The sequence below is a fragment of the Girardinichthys multiradiatus genome, chromosome 10, assembly GCF_021462225.1.
Source record: "Girardinichthys multiradiatus isolate DD_20200921_A chromosome 10, DD_fGirMul_XY1, whole genome shotgun sequence".
Taxonomy (NCBI): domain Eukaryota; kingdom Metazoa; phylum Chordata; class Actinopteri; order Cyprinodontiformes; family Goodeidae; genus Girardinichthys; species Girardinichthys multiradiatus.
In genome coordinates, this window is record NC_061803.1 from 10,235,482 (window position 1) to 10,262,762 (window position 27,281).

The window sequence follows — 27,281 nt, forward strand, 5'->3', positions numbered from 1 at the left end:
GATTCTTTACAATAAAAACAATTATTTCAACCTATTAGTACATTAAAGTGCCTTGAGATTACATTTGTTGTGAACTCACACTATAATAAATAAACTAAATTTGAATAAAAGTTGGAAAAGCCAATATCTTGTATTAATTAGGGTTGCATGCTGATTAAAAAGTTGATGTGATTAGATTGCGACTCAGATCTCAAACAAGCATTAGACTGGTCCATTTTGATAGCCATACTGGCTGAAACTGGAAACATTGAGAAGATGAATGTAAGAAAACACAAGTCTTTAATTATGAAACAGTTTACAACCAGAACAAAAGAAAAAAAAATGTTTTCATCTCTAACTTTTATAACTATATACTTATTATTATTATTATTACCGGATTCTTCTCCACACAAACAAATAGTTTTCAGTAGCTGGAAACAAAATGATGAACTGTCAAAAGCTGCATTGCAAAGATTGGACAATTTCAACAGCGCAAACTGAACAGAGACAAGATACCTTCAGTTTCTTCATGATTAGGGAGGTAAAACTACGACACTGCAGTTCTAACATTAATAATTCAGAGGCCTGTCTTCCCAGTCTGAGAACATTAGGTTATAATAGAGAAAACATTGTTTAGCACTGTTTTTTCTGATTCACCGCAGTTTTATTGCAGATCGAAAAAAAAAAATTATATATCGCCATCTCTTTGTAAAACAGCAATCCTACAGTTGTGACATAAGGCAGCAACATGATGAGTAACTAAAAAGACAAGACAATCTTATTTAGTGTCAGATCTTCAAAAAGGAAATGGGACTCATAGCAGGCACTTGTATTTTTCTGACACTATGAATAACTAAGCTTCAAACTTTCATGCGGTTTCGTTTGTTGCTGCTACGTGAACAGAGGTATATGAAAGTCTGCATTTTCAAAGAGGAGTGGTCTCATGATGGGATTGGGATCCTTGTCAGCCTTGTGTAGGAGTTTAAACAGTCCTGTTCCAATATTCATTGGAATTCCCATAATGATGCACTCCGACACACCTGCAATGAAAAGACAGGAGGCTGTAACACCTAGGGAAGTCACATAAAAAAGATAAACCACCTGTAATAACACAAAGTTTACCGCAGACAGTGTCTTTTTGTCCGAAGTAGGCAGCGTCAAAGAGGTGGTCGGCTGTTTTCTCAAACGAGGCCAGCATGAGGACGCTCTCCTTCATTTTGGCTAATCCAAACCTGGTAATTCCCAGGATCTCCCCCTTTTACAGAGAGGGCGAGATGTTAAGTTTAACACTTAACAGGAGACATCTGCTACAACCAGATATGTAGGATTTTATGTAACACACAGGATGTAAAGGATAATTCTTAAGTCGAAGGATAAGAGAACAAATTAAGATCTGAAAAATGTGGAGTGTTTGTACTCAAACCCTCATTAACCTGATTCCCCAAAATAAAATCGTGTGCAGCCAAATACCTTCCGAGGTCACCTAAGTGGTAAATAGCGTCCATACGTGAGTAATTAATCTAAAAAAAAAAATACAGCTGTTCTGGTAGGGTCTCAGAGGTTTGTCAGCGAACAACAACCAGCGTAACAGCTGTTCAATATTTTGATTGTGCAATGTAAAAAGCAAGACTTGAAAACTGACACTCTTCATCCAATCTGACTGAAGTTCAGCTGTATTTTCCTTAGAGGTAAAGAGGACTGAATATTTTCCCTCCAATTCACATTTAGGCACTACTTTCTGTTAGGTGGTCACATACAATCCTAATAAAATACATTGAAGGTTGTGGATATAATGTGTTGGAACATAAAAAAGCTCCAAGGATGTGAACACTTTTGCCAGGAACAATGTATCGTTTGTACCTTGTAGGACATGAGGTCTGCCAGAAGCATGACGTGACGTCGATCAATGCTCATGCCGTGGTTCACCATGGTGTACTGAATCTCATTAATGATGGTGGATCTCGCAGCTTCGATACCTAAAGTCCTCTCAACCTAGACAAGACAATAAGACATCAAAACATGTTCATGCTGTTTGTTTTCAAAATGAATCGTTTTCTTTTTATGTTTGAGGCTTCCAGTACCATCCCATAAAAAGTATCTGCTGGTTTAATTTTAAACACTCAGCAGAGGTTCCATTAAAATAAAGAAAAATTATAGAAAAAGACAACAACAAAAAACAGACAACTACAACTAGATAACTGGGCTGTCAAACTGCACTGACACGGCTTCATACTCCTCACAGCAGTAAGCATTAATTGGTTGCCTTCGGCTCCCTGCGGGCTATTATTGTCTTTAAATCACAGACGGAGTACTCAGGTCATGGACAACCCAGCAGGGATAGAAATGCAACTGGTCTGGCCCTAAAAATGAAGATGGAAATGCCATCAACCTAGATCTGTTTTCCAACATATGGACAACTATGCAATATTTACATGTCTTTCTCATAACTGGTGAATAAGTTCACTTTTAGCGACAAAAACTAAAGGAAACATGAAAATCTAAAAGTCTGTAGGAACAAGCTACAGCCGAAGAATATTGGGTCATTATTATCTGTAATGTGAGACCACTTAGGACAGAGACCCAATGACCCAATGACACGTTGCCCTTTTACAAGTGCCAGTTAAGTATCCTTAATGCTCCCACAAAAGTGTAATAATTAGGATTACATGTAGACATGATTTACATGTAAACATGGTGGTGCAGTTGTAGGTACTGTAGGTATCCCAGTCTGGCATGTTCTCCCCGTGCATGCAAGGGTTTTCCCCAGGTACTCTGACTTCCTCTCTCAGACTAAAAGCATGACTAGTAGGTTATGCTGCATTCCATTAACCTCGGACGTCAGAACTGGGTTTACGTCATCTCCAAGTTGTAGCGTTCCAGTTTTCTATGTGTTTTTGTTCGTATTGCCAGCAACTGTAACAGCAGTATTGAAGGGAATTTCAGCCGGTCTGCCTCCTCTGCTCAACATTAACTAGTTTTAAAAAGCGTCTATAACCCAACAAAAATCATCTAACATGGCTGTAGATTTGTCATTTGTTTGCATACAAAGGGCTAAAAAGCTTTAGTAAGTTCACATCACATCTTTTACTGAGCATCTTTTGCTTGGGGAGCAGTTTGATGCTGTTTTCCTTTTATCTGCAGTGCTTCTGTCCAGTAGTGACACTGAAAAAGCCGAGGGGGATCAATTCAAAAGAAGCCCCCATTAATGCAAGATGCCGGGATGAGTTGCAGTGGGCCATAATAGTATAAAGCAGTCATAGCAACACAAAATTTGGCAAAGATCGAACTGCTATAATCACTGCTTACAATTATTTATTAGGCTAAAAACCACCAGAAAACACTCTTATTCAAAGCAGGTTTTAATTGGGTTAATATAGAAAGAATGTTTGACTAATTGTTATAAACAGGAGTATCAGTTGCGGGGCTCTGACTGGTTTTCATTAAAGCACCTTTGAAAAGGAAATAATGAATCAAACAGTGAGAGTATGCGACTCATTCAGTACAGCAGCTTTTCACTAACTGCGAATGAGACTATGAAATCATCAATTAGCACAATTTTAAACCTGCCTAATAGAGTCCTCATTGAATCAACCGCCGTTTTAATCAGTGATCCCCTGCAATTTAAAATGCATAATGGATGCAGAATGACAGCTGAAACAACGTCAACATGAATTAACTCTAGACAAAAGTCTATGTTAAGACTCGTACCTCATACGTGTTGTTTGAGGTGGCCCTGCTTCCGTTGACGCCATGCGTGGCCATGACAGCTCTCAGGTTGTCGCCCTCCACCAGGAGTTTGTACTTGTTCTTTCCCTTTTGTTCGTCGATGTGAATGACAGCTCGGGCAACTTCGGGTATTCCCTGAACCACCACCTTCAAGGGCAACACATAGCAAGACTTGGATTTATCCGTAACTAATGACTCTTCATTTACATTTACCTTTAATTTGACAAAACAGTTGCTTTTCTGTTCTTTCTCATCAGTGCTAATAATCCTTAATTGTGAAATACAGGTGCATCTCCATAATTGGGGCCTGCCATAGCAATGCATAGGAGGCATTGCATGTAGGCACCTATTACTATTCACCTCTAAACTGGACTCTTTATTCTTCTTATTCCGTCTCCGTTAATGCGGCCCGAACCGTAGCACGCACCCCCACAATATATATATCAAAACGTCTGGCTCGGTCCCGGGAGGTGTGCTATTACTTTTATTGGCGTTTCGAGTTACCATGGCGATGTAATTAACGAAAAACCACCACCCAAAATTCCATAGAAATGAATGGAGTCAGGGGAGGAAGGAATCCTCAAAATTCACTGTTTTTGAGGCTCTGCTGTATCGCCATACTTTCACCTAGAAACACAGTTTGACTTTCAGTTTGTAGAGAAATCCGCCGGCTTTTCAGAAGTGAAAACGGTTGGTTGATAACTGCTACTGTTTCTGTAAAATTACACTCCAAGCGACACAAAGTTTGTGAGAAAATCCCACTCCTACAGTGGAGATGGCAGTTACTAGAGTGCAGAAAGCAGGGGGTTTTCCAGGAAAAACTACTTTTAACTTGTCCTCACGGCCACAAATTTCGCTCTAAAGTCACCATTTTCGGTCAGTTTGCAGGGCCGGGCCTCTGCTTTCACACAATATCTTTAAAATTGTTCTAGGTCTCACGGTTTTCTGTCAAACCCCCCTCGATCGCCAAGAGTCAGAGGAATTCTGTAGGCCTTCTCCCATGTATTTTCAATGAGAGTTTCACCAGTAGTCCATGAGTGAAACCATTTCTTTCCATCATCCTATTTTATACTGTGAATGACATAGAGCTATGAAAATCTCCATGATCGGGGATGAGGGATGGCTGTCGCCCACAGTTTAAAACTTTTTCAAATACCATGTACAGTTTCCGAGATATTAGACTTTGTTCTGGAGCATGTTCAGGCATTTTTGTCTTTTTCTCCATTTTCCCCCTCTTTTCACCTAGTGTTGTGTCTTTATTATTATATTTTCAACAAAAAAGGATGGATATTATCGTTCCCGTGTCCGTTCTGAGAAAAACGGTCCAAGAATGACGTCAATAGCCCCTAAGGTTTCTGAGTTATGGGCAGTCGTTCGGGAGCATGCAGCGCCATGTTATAAAGCCAGGCCAGGGCAGACACAGAGTGAGGTGCTGCGTGAGTGAGAAACAGCAGGTGTCAAGTTATACTGACGCTCTTTGCTGATTGGCTGATTCATTCCTCACTGTTCTATTTATAGCTCTGTGTATCTCCTACTGTATATGTCTGGATGTGATTCTGTCTTTCTTTCTGCCTCTCTGTGTCTCACACACAGACACACACATCCATGGATTACTATCTTTCTGAGGACTTTGCATTGACTTCCATTGACTTTCATTCATTTCTATGGCTTAAACCTGACCCGACCCCTAACCCTTTGACCATCTTGCGGCCAAACATCCCAGATGGCGCCGCAGATGGTCGCCTCGGCGTGTTGGTGCGCATTGTTTTTACAGGAGAAGCTCTCCCAGCTGAGTGTGCCCGACTCCACTTGCAGGTGGATCACTGACTTCCTGTCTGACAGGAAGCAGCGCGTGAGGCAGGGGAAGCACGTCTCTGACTCCCTGACCATCAGCACCGGTTCCCCTCAAGGCTGTGTTCTCTCTCCTCTGCTCTTCTCCCTGTACACCAACAGCTGCACCTCCAGTCACCAGTCTGTCAAGTTTCTGAAGTTTGCGGACGACACCACCCTGATCGGAGTCATCTCTGATGGTGACGAGTCCGCGTACAAATGGGAGGTGGACCATCTGTTGGACTGGTGCAGCCAGAACAACCTTGAGCTCAACACTCTAAAGACAGTGGAGATGGTTGTGGACTTACAGGCAGTCCACTGTTGTATTGCTCTTGCATCTTATACTGCTCTATATTTACTCTCATTCACTTAAAACTGTGCACATATATTTATATTATATTGTAGATATGTTTATACTGTTTAATTTGTATTGTATTGCACCGACTACGCCAAAACAAATTCCTTGTATGTCCAAAAACGTACTTGGCAATAGAGCTTTTCTGATTCTGATTCTGATCTTCATAGGAGGCAACTACATGGCGGCCATTTTGTGTGGGGAACTTAAACAGCATGTACTGCTGTTCCAACACCCAGAGAACAGTGATTAAGCCTAAAGGGCGATTTCTTTCATCAACCTTCCATGGTTACTCATGATTTTTGAAACCTGATAATAGCATACACAATGGTTTCACAAGAGCATGCAAGTTCTATATAATTAATGGAAGTAACCCAGAGCTGAAAGGACAACCATGCTAGATTTTCAAAATAAGACAAAACATGCTCTACAAAATAAAAGCCTTTACATGTTAAACAATAGATGATTGCAGCACTGGGCTTCACACTAATGTTGGAGCTCACCCAGTGTTGGAAATGGGACTATGCTGGTCCTTTGAAATAAGGGTTACTGAAACTTTCAAAATAAAAGCCTCAACCTTCCATAGTTACTATAGATTTTGTGAGCTGACAAGTGCATAGAAAATTATTTTTAAATAGCAAGCGGGTTCTATTTAACTAATGGAACTAACCCAGACCTGAAAGTACAACCATGCTGAACTTTCAAAATAAGACAAATCATGCTCTACAAAATAAAAGCCTTTGCATTTTAAACAATAGATCATTTCAGGACTGGGCTTCACACTAATGTTGGAGCTCACCCAGTGTTGGCTTTTTAAAAAAGGCTTACTGAAAATTTCAAAATAAAAGCCTCAGTCTTCCAGAGTTACTAGTAATTTTTAAAGCTGATAATAGCATACACAATGATTTTAAAATAGCAAGCAGGTTCTATATAACTAATCGAACTAACCCAGACCTGAAAGGACAACCATGCAGGACATTCAAAATAACACCTAGACATACTTTAAAAAATAAAAGTATTTATATTTCATACAGCGATAATTGCAGCATGGGTCTTAAAACTACTGCTGGGACTCATGGAAATTGGTCTACTTTATCCTTTCAAAATATAAGCCTCAACAGTTGGGGCTAGCCATAGCAGTAGAGGGAGAGGAGTGAATGGGTTTGCTTCACTGCTCCCAGTGCTATTGCAAAGAGTCACCTATTATTATCCACATCTAAACTGGATATATTTATAGAGGCCTGCCATGGCAATGCAAGGAGGCATAAGCTTAACTCGGCCACAGTTTGGCTCTGGTCCGAGAAGCACGCACCAAGAGGCAGGCCCCGTCTAAATTTCTTCCGAAATTTTCTAGTTTTGTTTAATATACTTCATTTCTTTCTGTTAATGTTGATGGTTGCAGCTTACAGTTAATAAATACAAATATTTCCACTGCAGAATTGTCATGCTATGGCCATAGAATGACCTGCAAAATCATGGGAAAGACTGCTGATTTAAGCAGTCCAGTAGACAGTCACGGAGACCATCTTAAAGTGGGGGAAGCCACAAAACATCATTGATGAGGATGAGAAAGTTTAGTAGAAGGAAAACATGTTGTAGAAAAAAGGTACGCAAGCAACATATCTGCAGCGATGAAATTATAGCGGAGAAAAGCCCATTTATAAGTGTGAGGGAGATTCACAAGGCGTGGACTGCGGCTGGAGTCAAAGCCTCAAGAGATACCACACAGATGTATCAAGGACATGAGCCACAACTCTCACGTTACTTGTGAAACAGCAACTTAGCTGTACTTAGGAGATAATGACTTGACTGTTGCTCAGTGGTTCAAAGTCAGTTTCATTTAGAATTTAAGGTCTGGAGGAAATCTGGAAGAAGAGAGGAAAGACACAGGACCCAAGCTGCTCGATGTCCAGTGCGCTGAGGCACCAAAGCTAATTAATGCAGACGAGCTGAAGGCTTCCATCACACCTCAGCAGTACCACAGGCTGATCGCCTGCATGCCACACTGCATTCGTGCAGTAATTTCGCAAAGTGAGTCCCAACCGAAAACTGAGTGCATATACTGTAAAGTACATTGACATACTTTTCAGTAGCTCGACATTTTGAATAAACAATTTGTTTTTTGCATTATGTAATATTGACATTTTCAGAGAAACTCAATTCAGTGTTTTCATTAGCTCTGGGCCATAATAATTAAAACAAACAGAACTAAAATGCTAAATCCTCTGTTTGTTGTGAATCTATGAGTTTGAACTGAATTACTAAACGAAACTGTTGAAACTAATTTAGGGAGATGGACCTGTAGACAATTCATAACTACTGGATTAGAGATGCTGCCTATAAATCGTTTTTCAGTCTACAAAGAACACATTTGCTGCTTTTAGGTGAAGAGAAAGGCTGCCATGAAATCCTCTGGGGCTCCTTATCTTCCTTGAAGCTGGACGGATCAATAGCGGTATGAATTGTCACTTCATAACACGCCCAGAGAGGCTTAACATTCCAATTTTTAAAGAGGCGTTTGGTTCCATCCAGCGATTCAGCTTTTTAACATTGTTCTTCAGGCTGGAAACAGCCACAGGGTGCTCTTTTCATTACTTAAAAGGCTATTCTAAACTATCTAAAAGCAAATAAAAAGACATATATGGTGAGGAATGTCCTCAGCAGCTTGCCTAGAGAGAGCTGAAACTCATAAAAAGGTGAATAATAAAGAATCTTATTTCTGAATTTGTATGTAAAAATACAATTAGATCAGTAGTTGTGTGTTCAAATACAAACTAAATCAATTAATGAAAGTAAACACAAAAAAGTTTGTTTTCTTAACACTGACAGTTATTTTTACCTTAGGAAGTTCTTCCTTTAAGGACTGCAGCACGTAGTACATCGAGCTCTTGTTATTCTCTCGTGGAGACACACAGACCACCGCTTCGCCGTGCACAGCAATGTCTGCGGGTTTTACTCGTAGCTTAGACATGCATATCGAGTACCGCACCGTCTCTGCATTCACCTGGTAGACAAACAAAGCTCTACTAAATGACCTACCTGACAGCGCCCTGAAGTTTCCTTAGAGCAGTAAGCGTGAAATATGTTTTAGACAGCTGTGAAACAGACTTCACCGATGAGTAATTGAACTGTGAAGCCAAGAGTCTGCCTACTTAAAGTCACTGAAAAATGTAATCCTCTGCTAACAACTTCACTTTATTCCTACAATAATGATGAGATTAATCCCACTCTGTATTTGTTCGCAACAAGTTATGTTTCCCTGTATGGCTCAGAGACAGATTTCAAAACATGGATTACATAAAGACTTTTTGAAACTACCGTCACAAACCTTGATTTCAAGTCTGAAGTCTGACTTAAGTATGATTTGAATTTGAAGTTTTATGTAGGTACAACATGTGGGAATCATTATCTCCACTTTTTTCTCGATAACAGAGTATGTAGCATCCATCACTGCATAGATATTTTATTTTTCCAATATTTACCAGAACATGTTTTAATATTAACAACAGGAAAAAATAAAACTAATCATCAAACTAAAACAAGAAAAGGTTAATCTGACATTAGTATGAGGGTGGGGTTTTCTTTTAATCATCTTTGTCTTTAATTTAAAAGTGGCTAAAAACTTTTTTAGCATATTCTAATATGCTGCTCCTTATATCCGCTTAGGTTATATTGGATATAAAAATTTCTTTGATGATCTCAAACATTTAAGTGTGTCAAAAAAGAAAAAAAATCTGTTAGGGCGCAAATACAGGTCCTTCTCAAAATATTAGCATATTGTGATAAAGTTCATTATTTTCCATAATGTCATGATGAAAATTTAACATTCATATATTTTAGATTCATTGCACACTAACTGAAATATTTCAGGTCTTTTATTGTCTTAATATGGATGATTTTGGCATACAGCTCATGAAAACCCAAAATTCCTATCTCACAAAATTAGCATATTTCATCCGACCAATAAAAGAAAAGTGTTTTTAATACAAAAAACGTCAACCTTCAAATAATCATGTACAGTTATGCACTCAATACTTGGTCGGGAATCCTTTTGCAGAAATGACTGCTTCAATGCGGCGTGGCATGGAGGCAATCAGCCTGTGGCACTGCTGAGGTCTTATGGAGGCCCAGGATGCTTCGATAGCGGCCTTTAGCTCATCCAGAGTGTTGGGTCTTGAGTCTCTCAACGTTCTCTTCACAATATCCCACAGATTCTCTATGGGGTTCAGGTCAGGAGAGTTGGCAGGCCAATTGAGCACAGTGATACCATGGTCAGTAAACCATTTACCAGTGGTTTTGGCACTGTGAGCAGGTGCCAGGTCGTGCTGAAAAATGAAATCTTCATCTCCATAAAGCTTTTCAGCAGATGGAAGCATGAAGTGCTCCAAAATCTCCTGATAGCTAGCTGCATTGACCCTGCCCTTGATAAAACACAGTGGACCAACACCAGCAGCTGACACGGCACCCCAGACCATCACTGACTGTGGGTACTTGACACTGGACTTCTGGCATTTCCTTCTCCCCAGTCTTCCTCCAGACTCTGGCACCTTAATTTCCGAATGACATGCAGAATTTGCTTTCATCCGAAAAAAGTACTTTGGACCACTGAGCAACAGTCCAGTGCTGCTTCTCTGTAGCCCAGGTCAGGCGCTTCTGCCGCTGTTTCTGGTTCAAAAGTGGCTTGACCTGGGGAATGCGGCACCTGTAGCCCATTTCCTGCACACGCCTGTGCACGGTGGCTCCGGATGTTTGTACTCCAGACTCAGTCCACTGCTTCCGCAGGTCCCCCAAGGTCTGGAATCGGCCCTTCTCCACAATCTTCCTCAGGGTCCGGTCACCTCTTCTCATTGTGCAGCGTTTTCTGCCACACTTTTTCCTTCCCACAGACTTCCCACTGAGGTGCCTTGATACAGCACTCTGGAAACAGCCTATTCGTTCAGAAATTTCTTTCTGTGTTTTACCCTCTTGCTTGAGGGTGTCAATAGTGGCCTTCTGGACAGCAGTCAGGTCGGCAGTCTTACCCATGATTGGGGTTTTGAGTGATGAACCAGGCTGGGAGTTTTAAAGGCCTCAGGAATCTTTTGCAGGTGTTTAGAGTTAACTCGTTGATTCAGATGATTAGGTTCATAGCTCGTTTAGAGACCCTTTTAATGATATGCTAATTTTGTGAGATAGGAATTTTGGGTTTTCATGAGCTGTATGCCAAAATCATCCGTATTAAGACAATAAAAGACCTGAAATATTTCAGTTAGTGTGCAATGAATCTAAAATATATGAATGTTAAATTTTCATCATGACATTATGGAAAATAATGAACTTTATCACAATATGCTAATATTTTGAGAAGGACCTGTACATACGCACAGCACCGTAGTGGAAATATGAATTACTGGGTATTGCTGCAAAAGACGAGATGCGTTTCATGAATGAAGTAGGACAAAAGAGGAAAAACAAGCTGTACCTCCAATCGCAGCAGCCTTATTCTCTCCAGAGACAGCTTCACCAGGATGAAGCAGTCATCTGGGAGGAAAACCTCTTCAATGTACTCAGAAATCTGTCCAAGGGCAAAAAGAAATTGTGGATTTAATAAAGTTGGGCCCTTGAAATTGTTCATGTCTCACATAGCAAAGCTTTTGTGATCCCTGGTGACCATTGGCCAATTTTTACAGCACAATAGCTCCTGTTTCTGACATTAAGAAAGATTACCTCTCCAAGAAGAGTTTTCTCAATTCTGCCCTTCACCAGCCGGGCAAAGTCAGCGTCGTCTTCTATATCCAAGTGAGCCGTGATTATAGGGGTGCTGAGTGGTGAGCAAAGAACTCTCAGTTTCTTATTTAAAAAAAATATTATTGTATTTATTACTGTGATACATAATGCCAGAGAACAGCCCGTGTTACTTAATACTCTTTATGAGGCGGTAAGCTGTGGACTTGGACAACGTTTCAACATGATCTTCAACAAAAGTTGGGCTGACCCTTTAAAAACATGCTTCAATTCATTTGAAAAGTGGTTATAATTGAAAACCTGCTCCATCAGGCAGCGATAAATGACAGCACATTTCCACAGATGCATCATTTCAAAGAAAGGCCACACCTTTGAAAAAGAACATTCTTTCCACTAAACTGACACAGGGAAGATATTGAATTCTCTCTGTAATTACTTACCTTATATTCTTGGAGGCATTAATAATTTCTTTAATGCGAGGCACCCCCAGAGTGATATTCATTGACGCCACGCCAGCAAAGTGAAAGGTTTTCAGTGTCATTTGAGTGCCTGGCTCGCCGATGCTCTGAGCACAGAGAGCTCCGACTGCTGAACCGGGCTCCATCTGAGCTCTTTACAGAGAAAAAAGGTAGAAATCAGTTTCTCAGCAGACAGAGTGAAATCTGAAACTGCACAAAATTCAGCGTCAGACTGTTAGATTAATACGGATCATGAGGGAAGGAAATAAGTTGTTATATGCCTCTATGATATTTGTTAATACTTCTGTATGAAATTGCCTTGCAAAAGTATTCATACCATAATCCCTTTTTACAATTTTACACTAAGACAACAGAAATCAATGCATTTTACAGGATTCATCTGACACAAAGCAGTGCATAATTGTGAAGCAGAAAGAAACGTGTTTATGGTTTTCTACATTTATTATAAATAAAAATCTGAGATGTTTCATGAAATTTCATACAGTCTATCTTTCTTTCCCACAGCATGATGCTGCCACCACCATCTTTCACAGTGGGGAGGAAGTGTTAAGGGTAATGTGCAGGGTTAGTTTCATACCATACATAGTGTTCTGAGTGTTCCACATGTATGACACGTCCCCTATTTGGCTTGTGGAAAACTGCAAACAGGAATACTGGCTTTTTTCCTGAAACCTTTCGCTAGAGGCCTGATTTATTTGTGGTATAGTTGTCCTGTCAAAAGATTATATCACCTGAGCAGACGATTTCTGCTCCTCCTCCAGAGTTACAATGGGGCACTTGACCACTCCTTGTTGGTTTTTAATGATGACATTCTTTTTTCAGATGATTGAACAGTACTCCGCAAGATGCACAAACCTTGGGACACTTTTTAAGAACCTAACCTCGCTATAAATTCTCCACAGCTTTATGCCTAACCTCTCTTCTGTGCTCCTTAGTCTTCATGATGCTGTTTGTTCATTAATCTTCTGTAGCAAACTTCTAAAGCCTTCACAGAATAGCTGTGTTTATACTGAGATTAAACTACACAGAGATGGACTCTATCGGAAAGCAATGGACTGGATTTTATTTAGTAACATTAGGGTAAATGGGGCTGAGTTCAAATATACGAAAACCATGAAAACCATGCATCATTTTCTTTAAAATTCAAATACGCACCAGTTTGTGTTAAGGTTTTTGGTTGCAACATGACAAAGTGTTTAAATAGTTCAATAGGTATGAATACTTTTGGAAGGAAAAATGATTTCCTGCTGTAAAAGAGGCAAAAAAGATCATTTAAAACCAAATATCCAGATTCCAAAGTCCTTAACGCTAAATACTGTATTGCACATGATGTGGATAGATGCTGCACTGGTTTCTGTATTTGTGAATTTATCTATTTTAGTACAGAAATACACCTCCTAACAATCCCTAGACAAATCACTATGCATTTAAGAAAGGCACTCCTGACCAAAACTGGCATGAATTTTGTACCTCATATACTTGTCTCTGCAGGTTTCTAAAAACTTCTCTAGTTGGGTTGGGGTAATGCGGTCCAACTGATAAAGAACCTTTGGCTGCAGGGAATAAAAAAACATTTAAGCCAGATTTACAGACAAGATTGAATATAATGCAGCGCACTACTCCTTAAATAATTCATACCTCAGTAGTCCCGTTATCATTGATGCCGTACTTATCTCTGGTCTTCTTGATCCTCTCCGACATGGTCCTTATAAATTTCTTTATTTCCTGAAGTAAAAGGGAAGAGACAAAATACAAAGGCCAGTTATAAGCAGTCATTGAATCCTTTAGACTGAGATGAATGTATAGTGCTTGCGACATGGTTCATTGTCATGCGAAGGTTAGCCATGGCAGTGCACCTGTTTAAAAATGAATCGAATACAATAAAACACATTGGACAACTTCATTGAAAAATCTAAGCATTAAACAAAGCAATCAGACGTTTAAGGTATCAGCCTTAGTGACAAAGATTGTGGTAATTGTAACAGTCACACTGTTATTCAATATGTTTCACAAGACACAAATCTTGCTGGCACACCATTCTGGATTTAGTGAAACAATCCAACATGCTTGGTCACTGTACCTCCAGGTACTTCTCTGCACCAGTCTCTGTTAATTCCTTCATAAAAGGGGGGAAGGTTTCACATTATAACAGACAGGTATTCACCAAAGAAGACAATATTTCTTTGTAATAAAAAAAAACAAAAAAAACACACCCAGTACTAAGTTTGTTTTTGAAGAAAACAGCTGCCTAAACCAAATTAAAACTAAGGATATCATTTAAATCACATTCATTTTGTTTTGCAATATTACAGAGCCTTGTAATTTATAACCCTTAACCCTTTAAATCCCCAGAGGGCAAAGACATTTTGAAGTGCATTATTGACAGCCATTTTTAGACATTTTGTGGCTAATAGCAAGACGAAAGCCATTTTTGAAAGAAAACCATTTTTCTCCCCTGTGCATGTTTACCTGAAGCCAAGCATGCAACACCTCAAATATGTAGAAGGAGGTGGTCTGGTTCAACTTTTTGGCCTATATGTAAAATGAGTATGTGTGGCAGAAAACCAACACTGCATTCTGCTCTGAAAACACTATGGTGAAGCATGTTGGTGGCAGCATCATCAGGTGGGAATGCTTTCTTCAGATCAAAATGCAATTGAGAATCTGAGGCTTGAAAATGTATGTTCATGGACACTCTCGATCGAATCTGACTAAGGGTAAGCAAAAAAGAAAGGAACAAAAAAAAAAAATCTGTGTTTAGATGTGCAAAGCAAGCCCAATAAATGTGCAATCGAAACAAAAACTTGTTTTACAAAATATATACACTGGGGGCTCAGCATTTCATTTCATTTGACTTTACAATTAAGAACTACTTTGTGTTTTTCAATCACATAAATCCCCAGAGAATATATTGAAACATGTACTTGTACCTTAAAAAATGTTGAGAAGTTCAAGGAGCACATTGTAGGGGTGATAACTTCTACCCGGTACTAATAAGTATACACTCACCGGCCACTTTATTAGGTACACCTTGCTAGAACCGGGTTGGACTCCATTTTGCCTTCAGAACTGTCTTAATCCTTCGTGGCAAAGATTCAACAAGGTACTGGAAACATTTCTCAGAGAGTTTGGTCCACATTGACATGATAGCATCACACAGATGCTGCAGATTTGTCGACTGCACATCCATGATGCAAATCTCCCGTTCCACCACATCCCAAAGTTGCTCTATTGGATTGAGATCTGGTGACTGTGGAGCCCATTTGAGTCCAGTGAACTCATTGTCATGTTCAAGAAACCAGTCTGAGATGATTTGTGCTTTATGACATGGTGCGTTATCCTGCTGGAAGTGACCATCAGAAGATGGTACACTGTGGTCATAAAGGGATGGACATGGTCAGCAACAATACTCTGGTAGGCCGTGGCGTTGACACGATGCTCAATTGGTACTAAGGGGCCCAAAGTGTGCCAAGAAAATATCCCCCACACCATTACACCACCACCAGCCTGAACCATTGATACAAGGCAGGATGGATCCATGCTTTCATGTTGTTGACCCCAATTTTTGACCCTACCATATGAATGTTGCAGCAGAAATCGAGACTCATCAGACCAGGCAACGTTTTCCAATCTTCTATTGACCAATATTGGTGAGCCTGTGTGAATTGTAGCCTCAGTTTCCTGTTCTTAGCTGACAGGAGTGGCATCCGGTGTGGTCTTCTGCTGCTGTAGCCCATCCGCCTCGAGGTTTGACGTGTTGTGTGTTCAGAGATGCTCTTCTGCATGCCTTGGTTGTAACGAGTGGTTATTTGAGTTACTGTTGCTTTTCTATCAGCTCGACCCAGTCTGGCCATTCTCCTCTGACCTCTGGCATCAACAAGGTATTTGCGGCCACAGAACTGAGGCTCACTGGATATTTTTTCTTTTTCAGACCATTCTCTGTAAACCCTAGAGATGGTAGAGCCTGAAAATCCCAGTAGATCAGCAGTTTCTGAAATACTCAGACCAGCCCATCTGGCACCAACAACCGTGCCACGTTCAAAGTCACTTAAATCACCTTTCTTCCCCATTCTGATGCTCGGTTTGAACTGCAGCAGATCGTTTTGACCATGTCTACATGCCTAAATCCAATGAGTTTCTGCCATGTGATTGGCTGATTAGAAATTTGTGTTAACGAGCAGTTGGACAGGTGTACCTAATAAAGTGGCCGGTGAGTGTAAGTTACATGTTTAATGCATCTGATGTACCTAACTTGCTTGTTCCATTTCCAAATGTAAGTGTACCACAACCAAACTTAATTAATTTCATTACAGGACCGGACACCAACAGTGAGATCACAGCAATTTCCAAATTGGTCCATTAAATGCTTTTATATGGCAAGAAATGTCAAACATTATCTTTTTCTGGCTTTAGATGATAGATAACATACACAAACTATCTAATCTAACTACAAACATCCCTAAAAAGGGCAGGAAAAAAACAGCAGCAAGATCAGAAACAATGTTGACGAAAGAAGCGGGAGGCTGAAATGCTCACACACCCCCTTTAAAGGAATGGTTTACAAAGAGAATGAAAAAATACCAAAGGTTTTAACAGTCTGATCTCATTAGTGCTCCCCCATTTGGTGGATTTCCTCTGAATTAAAAACAAGACTTAATGCTCACTCAGTCTTTGGTATTTTCATTGAATTTCAAGCCATTTCTTGAACGTTTGAAAGCTAGTTAATAGATATAACAGCTGGTGTCAAAGTAGTTTACTGATCTTTAGCTTCAGTAAGTAAAGTCCAACTTCATCCTAAACAAATAACCTAAAGTCTTTTCAAGTTTTCTTTGCTTGTTAGGATTCATAACTGTAGTTTCTGGTGTAGAAAAGTATACTCCTCCTAACCATAATATAAAACATGGGTTTGCAACTTTTATCCAATTTCTAGTTCACATTTTTGTTTCTGTGACCCTATTGAAGCAGTTAGGCGTGCTCAGAAGTCTACAGGACTGTAGGGTCTACTCAGGTTCAGCAAAGTTAAATGACAACTCAACAAGCTCTTTCACACAGTAGACCTAGAACAAATTGTGGAGCCAAGGCAGACGTTTTTTACTATCTGGTGATTGCAATGGGCAGTCAACTTGAACATCTGAAAATGTTGGTTTTACTAAATTCTTCATCCAGTCTGAATGTGAACTTAAGAAATAAGCCGCTTTTCGGCTGTAAGATTTACTGGTTGGTTTTAAAAAGGCTGCAAACTGTCAGTCAGTTGTATAGAAGAAGAATCCCCCCTAAATATCACCATCATTTTAAAGCTGTAAAACAAAAATTGGTAGCCAGCTACACCTGTTAGCAAGTCTGTTGGTAAAATAAACAACCATGAAGTCTGCAAATTAGGCAAATATTCATTTCATAACTGGCCTGGGCATGCATTTGTAAGCAGATAAAATAAAAACAGCCACTATCAGGATATTTTTTGTACATATACAACAGTGATATACTTGGGCAATTTTTACCTCCAAAAAGCTGTCTCTGCAGCACAAGAAGTCAGCTCGCTTCATGATGTTATCAGCAGTAAGGACAAGCTCGTTCTGACTCAGGGCAGGCTCATTTGGGCATGTGTAGACCGCCTGGGGGGAACAAAGAACCAGAAGCGCTCCATGGCACAATCAGTAGTCACTGGTAGAAAAGCAGTAACAGCTCTGGATGAATTATTCAAATGAACCTAACCAGAAACCTGACTGATTATTCACTTTGACTCTAAAACGGTGTGAGAAGGTAACATAAAATCCAGTACAATTAGCGTACATGCAACAGGATCAGATTACATGTAACAGTTGGTAATAACAAGATTGATAAATACAGCAATGGACAAGAAAGAGAACAAAATAATATTTTACTATATTTAGCGTGCCTTATTTCTTTTATTTGATTTGGGAAATAAAATGTGCAACGTAGGATGTAAAGTAGGAAGTATTTGCATGTTTTATTCCATCATTTACTGCATTAGATTAGTGTTTGAAAGACTCCATAAATGGCATTTTTAACATTTCTGGATTTCGTTACAGTGATTATTATTATAAATTCAATGCAGGGATGTCACGATGAAGCCATTTTTTAATTAAAAGTGTAACTAGTTTTGTGTTATTTGTATGTGAGCTACACCTACTATGTTCCTTGGTCAAATGCTAAAAATGACAGCCTATTTTATTGTCAAATAAATGTAATCTGCATTATTTTGCTGCCCTCAAGAATGTGGGATTTCAATGTGGTTCACAGTAGCTCATAGAATGTATTGGCTGCTTCTCTTGGTCTGTCAGCCTGATGTGACCCACTCTGCATGCAATGCTCAAATATTCATTGACAGATGTTGGTGAGAACAATTGTTAAATTTAACGCTGGTCGTCAAATTTAACAATGTTCAGAGCAAAGCACGTATGAGCTTAATTATCAATGCATTACATCAAAATTAAAAATAAAAATGCTAGTGCTCTATTATTAAGATTATTAAATATCAACTAATATTATTATTATTACTAATATTGTCTCCTTAAAAACTGAAGTTTTGCTTCCAGAGCCAATACCACAATTCCAGTTGAGGAAATGAGAAAAAGACCCTGCAGAGAAAGATACCCTTCAGTCTCCAAATAAGAAAATTCCCCAACATTGGTGTAAAACTGAGTTTCCGAACAGCAGCCCAAATGACCATTTCAGAATATAATTTATGAAAGCAGTCATTCATAAAATTGGTGCTGTAATAAAAAAATAAAAACTCAAAAGAAAAGGTGATGTGATCATAACAATGGCACAGTGAAAGGAAAGCCTTTCCACTTTTAAAGCAGCTAGGGTAGTAGCAATTTAGACAAGATCAAACTGAATCTCGTTTTAGTTTTTCTCCTGTTTCCCAGTTAATCTTTTGGACCAGACCACTAGCTGCAAAATATAATGAGTTTTTCTATTCATTTCAACAGTGGGCCTTTTCATTAAACTAAATAAGACTGGAATGACTTTCTGGTTTGAAGAAGATGCCACTTAACATTTGGTTGTAAAAATGTTGGGTTTTAGCATCTACACTGAAAGTTAAAGAACCAATACAATGACTTCAATTACTAATTCACCCTGTTATTAGTGACATTAATTTCCACATTTTTTAATTACTCCTTCATGGGGATTTACTACATTAAGAGGACCTTTTTTCTATTAGGGGATTGGTGTATTAATGTGTAGCTGCCAAAGTGTCCAACAACACAGAAAAAAGGCTGTATATTTGTCACTAGTTGCTTTTTTGAAAAAAAAAAAAACAAAAACAAATTTCAAAGATCAATTTTTTTGTTGTTTTAGTTCATTGTAAAAGTGTTCTGTATTAGGGAAAAGTGTAATATTCAAGATAATTACTAAATTATTGTGTGACAGCAGAAACAACTGGAATCTAGTAAAGGTCTTATGTCAAACAAATACTTTTACTCAAGGATTTCACACAAAGATGTGTGAAAGATAGGAAGGAATTAAAAAAACACAAGCCCAAAAAATAAAATACGAAACATCCTGAAAAAAAAAAAACGTAATTCTTTGTAAACCATCAAACGGTTCACTCTGGTCTTACCCTGATGTTGTCCAGAACTCTCTTAAACTCCAGCGGCTCATCCTTTCCTTCCATAGCAGCCGGATCCAAGCCATCACCACCATAAATAAATTGGATGATGTCACCGGTGGAGCTGCGCACTGTCAGGTCGTACTGAGAGCACAAATCCTCAAGGGACTTCACCAGACGCCTCTGTCAAACCAAATGTCCACCAAAATTCATTTCAGCACTCCACTTTAGCATAATGTCAGAGCTTTTATTGATTTTTCATCTACAGAAGTGGTTCAAAAAATAAACAAAAATGATTGTCTAGTTCACTAACAGTCTATGTATATAAACAATTTGACAAAGCAGTAATTATTAGTCACGTTACAGTTTGTTTGCACTGGAGCTGCAGTTTGAGGAGGAAAAGCTGATTCTTGTCAGGGTTATCAATTATTTTCCTTTGCAATACTTTATTATACTGTAAAGAGGTTTACAAAAATGGTTTTGACACAATATACACAGCTCAAAAAAATAAAGGGAACACTCAAATAACTCATCCTAGATCTGAATGAATGAAATATTATAATTGAATACTTTGTTCTGTACAAAGTTGAATGTGCTGACAACAAAATTACACAAACATCATCAATGGAAATCAAATTTATTAACCAATGGAGGCCTGGATTTGGAGTCACACACAAAATTAAAGTGGAAAAACACACTACAGGCTGATCCAACTTTGATGTAATGTCCTTAAAACAAGTCAAAATGAGGCTCAGTATTGTGTGTGGCCTCCACGTGCCTGTATGACCTCCCTACAACACCTGGACATGCTCCTGATGAGACGGTGGATGGTCTCCTGAGGGATCTCCTCCCAGACCTGGACTAAAGCATCCGCCAACTCCTGGACAGTCTGTGGTGCAACGTGACGTTGGTGGATGGAGCGAGACATGATGTCCCAGATGTGCTCAATCGGATTCAGGTCTGGGGAACAGGCGGGCCAGTCCATAGCTTCAATGTCTTCATCTTGCAGGAACTGCTGACACACTCCAGCCACATGAGGTCTAGCATGGTCCTGCATTAAGAAGAACCCAGGGCCAACCAAACCAGCATATGGTCTCACAAGGGGTCTGAGGATCTCATCTCGGTACCTAATGGCAGTCAGGCTACCTCTGGCGAACTCAGAAAGGCAGAGGTAGCGGTCCAGCTGCTTGGATGTTGCTCTCCTACGGCCTCCTCCACGTCTCCTGGTGTACTGGCCTGTCTCCTGGTAGAGCCTCCTGGCTCTGGACACTACGCTGACAGACACAGCAAACCTTCTTCCAACAGCTCACATTGATGTGCCATCCTGGATGAGCTGCACTACCTGAGCCACTTGTGTGGGTTGAAGAGTCCGTCTCATGCTACCACGAGTGTGAAAGCACCACCAACATTCAAAAGTGACCAAAACATCAACCAGAAAGCATAGGTACTGAGAAGTGGTCTGTGGTCCTCACCTGCAGAACCACTCCTTTATTGAGTGTCTTGATAATCGCCAAAGATTTCCCCCTGTTGTCTTTTCCATTTACACAACAACATGTGAAATTGATTGTCAATCAGTGTTGCTTCCTAAGTGGACAGTTTGATTTCACAGAAGTTTGATTTACTTGGAGTTATATTGTGTTGTTTAAGTGTTCCCTTTATTTTTTTGAGCAGTGTATATTTATGAATATTTTTCTAAAGACTTCAATGGCCAAATTACATTAATACCAGCTTTACAATGGTCTGGTTTAATATGGACCTTTTTCCATTGCTGCGATGTGGAAGAAATTTTTTTGTATACATTCTGCAGACATTTGCTTTTTTTTATCAGTAATCTGTAGAGTGACATGCATACACCTTGGAAGGGAGGTGGGGGGAAACTATCAGCATTACCTGCATGTAGCCAGTCTCTGCAGTTTTCACGGCTGTATCCACCAGACCCTCTCGACCAGCCATGGTGTGGAAGAAGAACTCGGTGGGTGTCAGACCAGAATAGAAGCTGTCGGCTACGAAACCTTTAGCAGCAGGCAGCTGGAGGAGAAATTGTCATCGAATCATTAACCTACCTATTAAGGCTTCTAGAAATGATCATGACGGGTGTTGGGCTATTTCCTCCTCTGGGTTAACATGAAATGACTTTGCTTTCTACATATGGACAGGGACAAACCTATAGAATGTTGGGTAAGCTATTATGATAAGGACCAATAAAAATAAATTAAGACCAGAATATGATACATCACAGTAACAATAATAGTTCTTATACAATTATTACCCTTCAATCTACACTACCTTGGTGATGTTAGGAGTAATATTTTGGATGCATGCATGTTCATTAGTTTATTTTGATTCTTTTTTGTGCAGAAATTAGTTTTAATTTGATTATGTTAGGAATAAATGTTAATCAACTCCATTACCTCAAGGGTCCACTAGGAGGAGATGGATGACTCTTCCTCACTCAATGCAGAAAACTTCATAGAACAGTAGTTTTATGTAGTACATGTGTTCTCTTTTTTTCTAACTAAAGTTAATTATTTATCTACAACTGTAAAGAAAATAGCATGTACATGTTCACAACTGGGATTTTATGCATTTTATGTACTTTGCAACATTGTAATGTGCATTTTTTGCTTATATGGTGCTAAGTGTACCGGAGTCAAATTCCATGTTGTATGTACGAACTTGGCAATAAAGCTGATTCTGATTCTGAGTATTTGGCTGCATGCAAGCCAGCATCTTGGAAACTTAATGCCCTGACATTAGGTCCAATACAAATCTTATATAGGAGCGACCTATTGCCATTTTAATATTTGTGATGTATAATTTACATGTTTATTTTGCCAAGGCAATTGCTTTCATGATTTCATTATTTAAATTTGCTTTTCAAAGCCTTTGTTTGGGCTGTAAAACACAATTTTGAGAGGGGTGATTGGAAAAGCATTGCAACATTAAAAAAGTAAAGTCTGCAAAACACTATTTTACCTAAGTAATTAAAATTTCCTGGGTCCACACTTTCCTGGATCAAAGGTCCTGGTTTGAGGGTAGGACTTTCAGATTACCCAGGAATTGTTGAGGGACAGAATTAAGTGCTGAGCAACAATGATAAGAGCATCCTTATATCTAAAGACTGTAATTAAAGGTCATTAGGCTGATTTAAATACATTTTTCAAAGCTTTTTAGAGTAGTGGAACCAGAAACCAGGATTCCTTTTAACTAGGTAGAAAAAAACCCATCCCAGGTATTTAAATCCTGGGACTTTCAGTGGAAAAGGGGCTCATCTAGATCCAGTGACATCATCTAGTGAATTAAGTCTGAGACATTGTAATGAACCTCAGACATGGGGGGGACTGGTTTAAACTTCTGGATTTACCCAGATTCCAAAGTCGACAAAAATAATTCTTGTCGGGTTTTGCTGACAACACTGTGTTAGAAAAGCATGAAAGAGGCCTCCGCCACTTTTCAAGTGTTTCTCTAGCATCATTTTAGTACTCGGTAGAAAAAAGAAACGGTGACAGAGTGGTTGATATATACGATTTGTAAGCCACGTGAGAATACCATACTGGATAACTATTGGAAGCTAACAAGAACGAGTCGTAGCTTCCGATCTAAATGGATATTTTATAGCTTTGTAATCAGTCTGGACTGCATTTTATCAGCTCTTGTTTATTTCAAATCCTTTCTGAAAAATGTATTCTATTTATGAAAAGAATAGTGACTGATACTTCCCCCACAAAATCCTGGCTGTTCCTCATAAACATAATATCATGAATGTGTTGCTACAACCCTAGCAAAATCACCAATGAATATACAACAAATAAATTACGACAGGGGAAAGAAAGACCTTACTTTTGAGTGTTTCTCAAAGTGAGGCAAGGAGCGGTTTTCAAACCCATCTGGGACTCGAGAGCCACTTATAGCCTGCTGACCCACACAGGCAATCATCTGGGAGATATTAATGAAGGATCCTGAATACAAGCAAAAGGATCAGATAGTAAAAGAAGCATATAGGCAAAAAAATTATAGAAGTTTCAAATTTAGTTTCCATTTTAGCTATCTTTTGTTACAATGATGTTGATAAGCATCTTAATTGTAAAGGAAATTTGACAATAGACTGCCAAGTCTGAAAACAACAAAAGAAAGACCCTATATATATAAAGAAAAAAAAAAGAATCACCATAAACATCTACTTGGATTTTATATAGTTTTTAGACAGGTATGGATCTTGTTTACAAGAAAATAATAATTCAGATACAAACCCATTCGGTAAATTATAATACTGCTGAAAAGTTCAGTTATTTCAGCAACTTAGCTCACTAAATCAGACGTAATATATAGATTAACTGCACACTAACTGATGTTTTCAAGCCTTTATTTCTGTTAATTATGATTTTCTGCTTACAACCTAATGAAAACATGACATTGAAGATAAAAATATTACATCAGACCGAAAAAAAAACTTTTATTACGGAAAGGTTATTTTCCAAAAATACTCTTAATGTGACAATCATTGGAACACATATTCTAATTAATTGAATACGACTGTATATAGAAAAAAACTGAAGCAAAAAGATGTTTTATTTATACCAGTCATATTTTACACCAAAAATCTTAAGGAAAATACATTTTTACTTTAGCCCAGAACCAAACCGTCTACCTACAGCACCAGAAGCCCATTACTGTCCTGCTACTATAGGTAGACTTTTTTTTTTTCTTTCCAGAAAGGTCCTTTCAGACCTCTACTGTCTCAAAGAATTTCCTCCCAGGTGTGTACAAATGTAAGCTCTTTATTTACTGTGTTGTAGCAGGAAGGGATAGACACAAGATCACTCTATCTAACTGTATGGAGCTGTCACAGAGACGTTGGACCGAGGGTGTTATTATCTGAATTCTGGATGTAATCACTGTGAAACAATATCCTAATTCTGTCTAAAAGCTTGCTGGACAACTGTAGCTGATGCTGCACATCTTTTCCCCAGCTAACTGAATCAGCCACGATAACAGTTCAATTCAATTCAGTTCAGTTTATTTATATAGTGCCAATTCACAACACATGTTGTCTCAAGGCACTTCATAAAAGCCAGGCACATAAATTCCAATTACACTTAAATGTTGTAGCAATTACCAGCAGCAGATATTTTGCTGCAGTTCAATCATACGTGATTAAATTTAATAGGATCGGGTGAAGTGAGAGTCCTCAGAAAAAAAAAGGAAGGACAATATTTCTGCCTGCTGCAGGTCCTACAAAGTAAGGACAAGGACTCCAAAATTTGGGCTAGCTTTGCAGCCGCAGAACCTTGACATCATGTCATCACTAAACCAACCATGAACTTCTCTGTAAAAATATTAATAAAAACTAAAGTTTGACCCAAAAAACAAAATGCTCCCAATCTGAAGAATGATTCTTTAACTGGCTGAAAAAGGAAAGAAACAATGTGGTACAGTGGCCCAGTCAAAGTATAGACTTCAACCTGACTCAAATGATGTGGCGGGAGAGCTGTGCAGAATGCGACAACCTCAACTCACTAAAGTAATGATAATATAGAGCAAGAGTCTTCAACTCCAGTCCTCAGGTGCCACTTTCCTGCAACTTCTAGATGCATCCCTGCTCCAACACACCTGAATCAAATGAATTATTGATAACCAGGCTTTTGCGAAACTTGCTGACATGCAGAGGAGGCGATTCAGCCTTGTGATTCAGGTGTGTTGGAGCAGGGATGCATAGATATGTTGCAGGATAGTGGCACTTCAGGACTTGAGTTGGAGACCCCTGCTATAAAGAGTATGTCCAATCTCTGATAAGGTCATTCAGAAATAGACTACTTCAAAGTATTGCTTCTAAAAGCCGTGTTATTAGAAAGTTAACCATGAGGCATTCTTTGTTTCTTTTATTATTGCATCGTTAGTCAATAAAAAATGTTCCAGTGATGGTATATGTTCGACCACAACCTTGAGGAGCTGTTGCCAGTACCCACTCGAGACAAAAACATTTATGCACAGTTGAATTCAGCACATTGTATGATTATCATGGGGTCTTTTAAGATTGCCTCAGCTTTCCAGAAGCCTCTTAAACATTTTGTGCTTCTTCTATCTAGGCCTTCCAACCTTCCTTTCTCTATTTTTCACCTAAAAAGCTTAGCAAGACATACTGATCAACCTCACCTTTTTTTGTTTCTTTCTGTGATAACTACCAATTAAGAACATCTTAAATGTTCAATTTGTAAGAAGGGTAGTCCTAGAATAGTTTCCAGCAGGCTTACCTTTGGAACCACAAAGAGCCATAATGAGGGGGCTGTTGCTCTTATCAAGCTCCCTGAGACAGGCACTGCCAGCTCGGTCTCGGATCACTGAGAGCTCTCTCAAAATGAGAGCCTATCGAAAAAGCAAATACAAACAAAACATATTGGTGAACAACACAAAATGATAGAATCATTTTCATCCTAAACATGCAAGTAAAGCCTTTTCGTAAATCTACTTTTACATAAGTTGCTTACAAAAAATATTAAACGTTTCGTTGCTCTGCTGAGAGAAACATTTATTGGTCTAATGTTTAAGAACAAAGTGATTTGTTTCCCCAGAGAAAGCTAGCACTCCACTAATTATTAGCAGAACATTTTCAACCATTTGAATGGGCATGATCTATAAAGGCTGATAAACAAACTCAATTCTGTTTGTGCAATAAATTTGAACTTTTGTGCAAAAAATATCTTCCCAACAGCCACAGGGGTTATGCTCTACTTTTTCAGCAGCTTAAAATTTCCTTTTCATATGTCAGGCATTTTTTTGTTAGAGTTGTACCAATCACAGATTTTGTGGCCAGTTTCTGACCACCAATTATATATAAAATTTTAAATCTGATTATATTGATGTTAAGAATTAGAAATAATATTTTTCTCTGCTTGAAACTTGAATTTTTTTTGACAAAAGAATTGTAAAAGTTACAAAGAACTGTCGTCTCTGAACTGTTACTATTAAGGAGCCTTTCTGTCAAAAAGCAATTTGCATGACTTGCAGACATAAGCTTACCTCCAGAGTCTCCTCTGCTGTGCAGCCTGGCTGCTGCTGCAGCTTGCCTGTCTGCAGAGCTTCTATGTATTCGTCACACTTTTTGTAGCCATCATCCAGAAGGTCTTGCTTGGCCTTCAACAAACCCGTCCCAGGAGTCACGTCACCGATTCCAATAGAGAAACCTCTGTTGGCTGGAAATTGAATGAGAAAGAAATATATTCAAAACCACATTTAATTACCAGTTAGAGGAGCATCTCAATAAACTAGAATATAAAATAAAGGTTAATGAACTTCAGTACAAAAGGTGAAATTAATGTATTAATATAGACATCAAAGTTGTCAGATGTTGTGACCTCTGACAACAGAAGCTTCATAGCTCTTAAGAGACTTAACACTAACAGTAAATGGACTGAACTTAAAGTCGTATTTCTATTGGTCTTTTCTAGTTATGACTACTAAAAACACACATTCATTCACTGATAAGCATAGATGTGTGTTTTCACTTTTATTTCAACCACTTTTCCTTCTGACCAACTTTCCTATAAAAAGGTCAGAAACAGCACTCTGAACAGCCAGCTTATTTTGCGATAACGCTTTGTGGCGGGGGTGTCAAAGA

General features: G+C 38.9%; 1 protein-coding gene across 1 annotated transcript in view; it reads right to left on the reverse strand.

Moving 5' to 3' along the window:
- Nucleotides 1-260: 260 nt before the first annotated feature.
- Nucleotides 261-27,281, reverse strand: part of polr3a (polymerase (RNA) III (DNA directed) polypeptide A) — a 41,064-nt gene continuing 14,043 nt past the window's right edge. The window contains exons 15-30 of the mRNA XM_047378080.1: nucleotides 26,684-26,856; nucleotides 25,918-26,029; nucleotides 23,507-23,625; nucleotides 21,557-21,694; nucleotides 19,679-19,849; nucleotides 17,592-17,705; nucleotides 13,732-13,818; nucleotides 13,564-13,646; nucleotides 12,055-12,225; nucleotides 11,597-11,690; nucleotides 11,352-11,444; nucleotides 8,730-8,894; nucleotides 3,688-3,852; nucleotides 1,840-1,971; nucleotides 1,102-1,234; nucleotides 261-1,019 (exon numbers count right to left, since the gene is read on the reverse strand). Of these exons, the coding sequence (XP_047234036.1) occupies nucleotides 871-1,019; nucleotides 1,102-1,234; nucleotides 1,840-1,971; nucleotides 3,688-3,852; nucleotides 8,730-8,894; nucleotides 11,352-11,444; nucleotides 11,597-11,690; nucleotides 12,055-12,225; nucleotides 13,564-13,646; nucleotides 13,732-13,818; nucleotides 17,592-17,705; nucleotides 19,679-19,849; nucleotides 21,557-21,694; nucleotides 23,507-23,625; nucleotides 25,918-26,029; nucleotides 26,684-26,856 (2,099 nt within the window). The 3' untranslated portion in view covers nucleotides 261-870. The remainder of the gene's footprint in view (nucleotides 1,020-1,101; nucleotides 1,235-1,839; nucleotides 1,972-3,687; nucleotides 3,853-8,729; nucleotides 8,895-11,351; nucleotides 11,445-11,596; nucleotides 11,691-12,054; nucleotides 12,226-13,563; nucleotides 13,647-13,731; nucleotides 13,819-17,591; nucleotides 17,706-19,678; nucleotides 19,850-21,556; nucleotides 21,695-23,506; nucleotides 23,626-25,917; nucleotides 26,030-26,683; nucleotides 26,857-27,281) is intronic.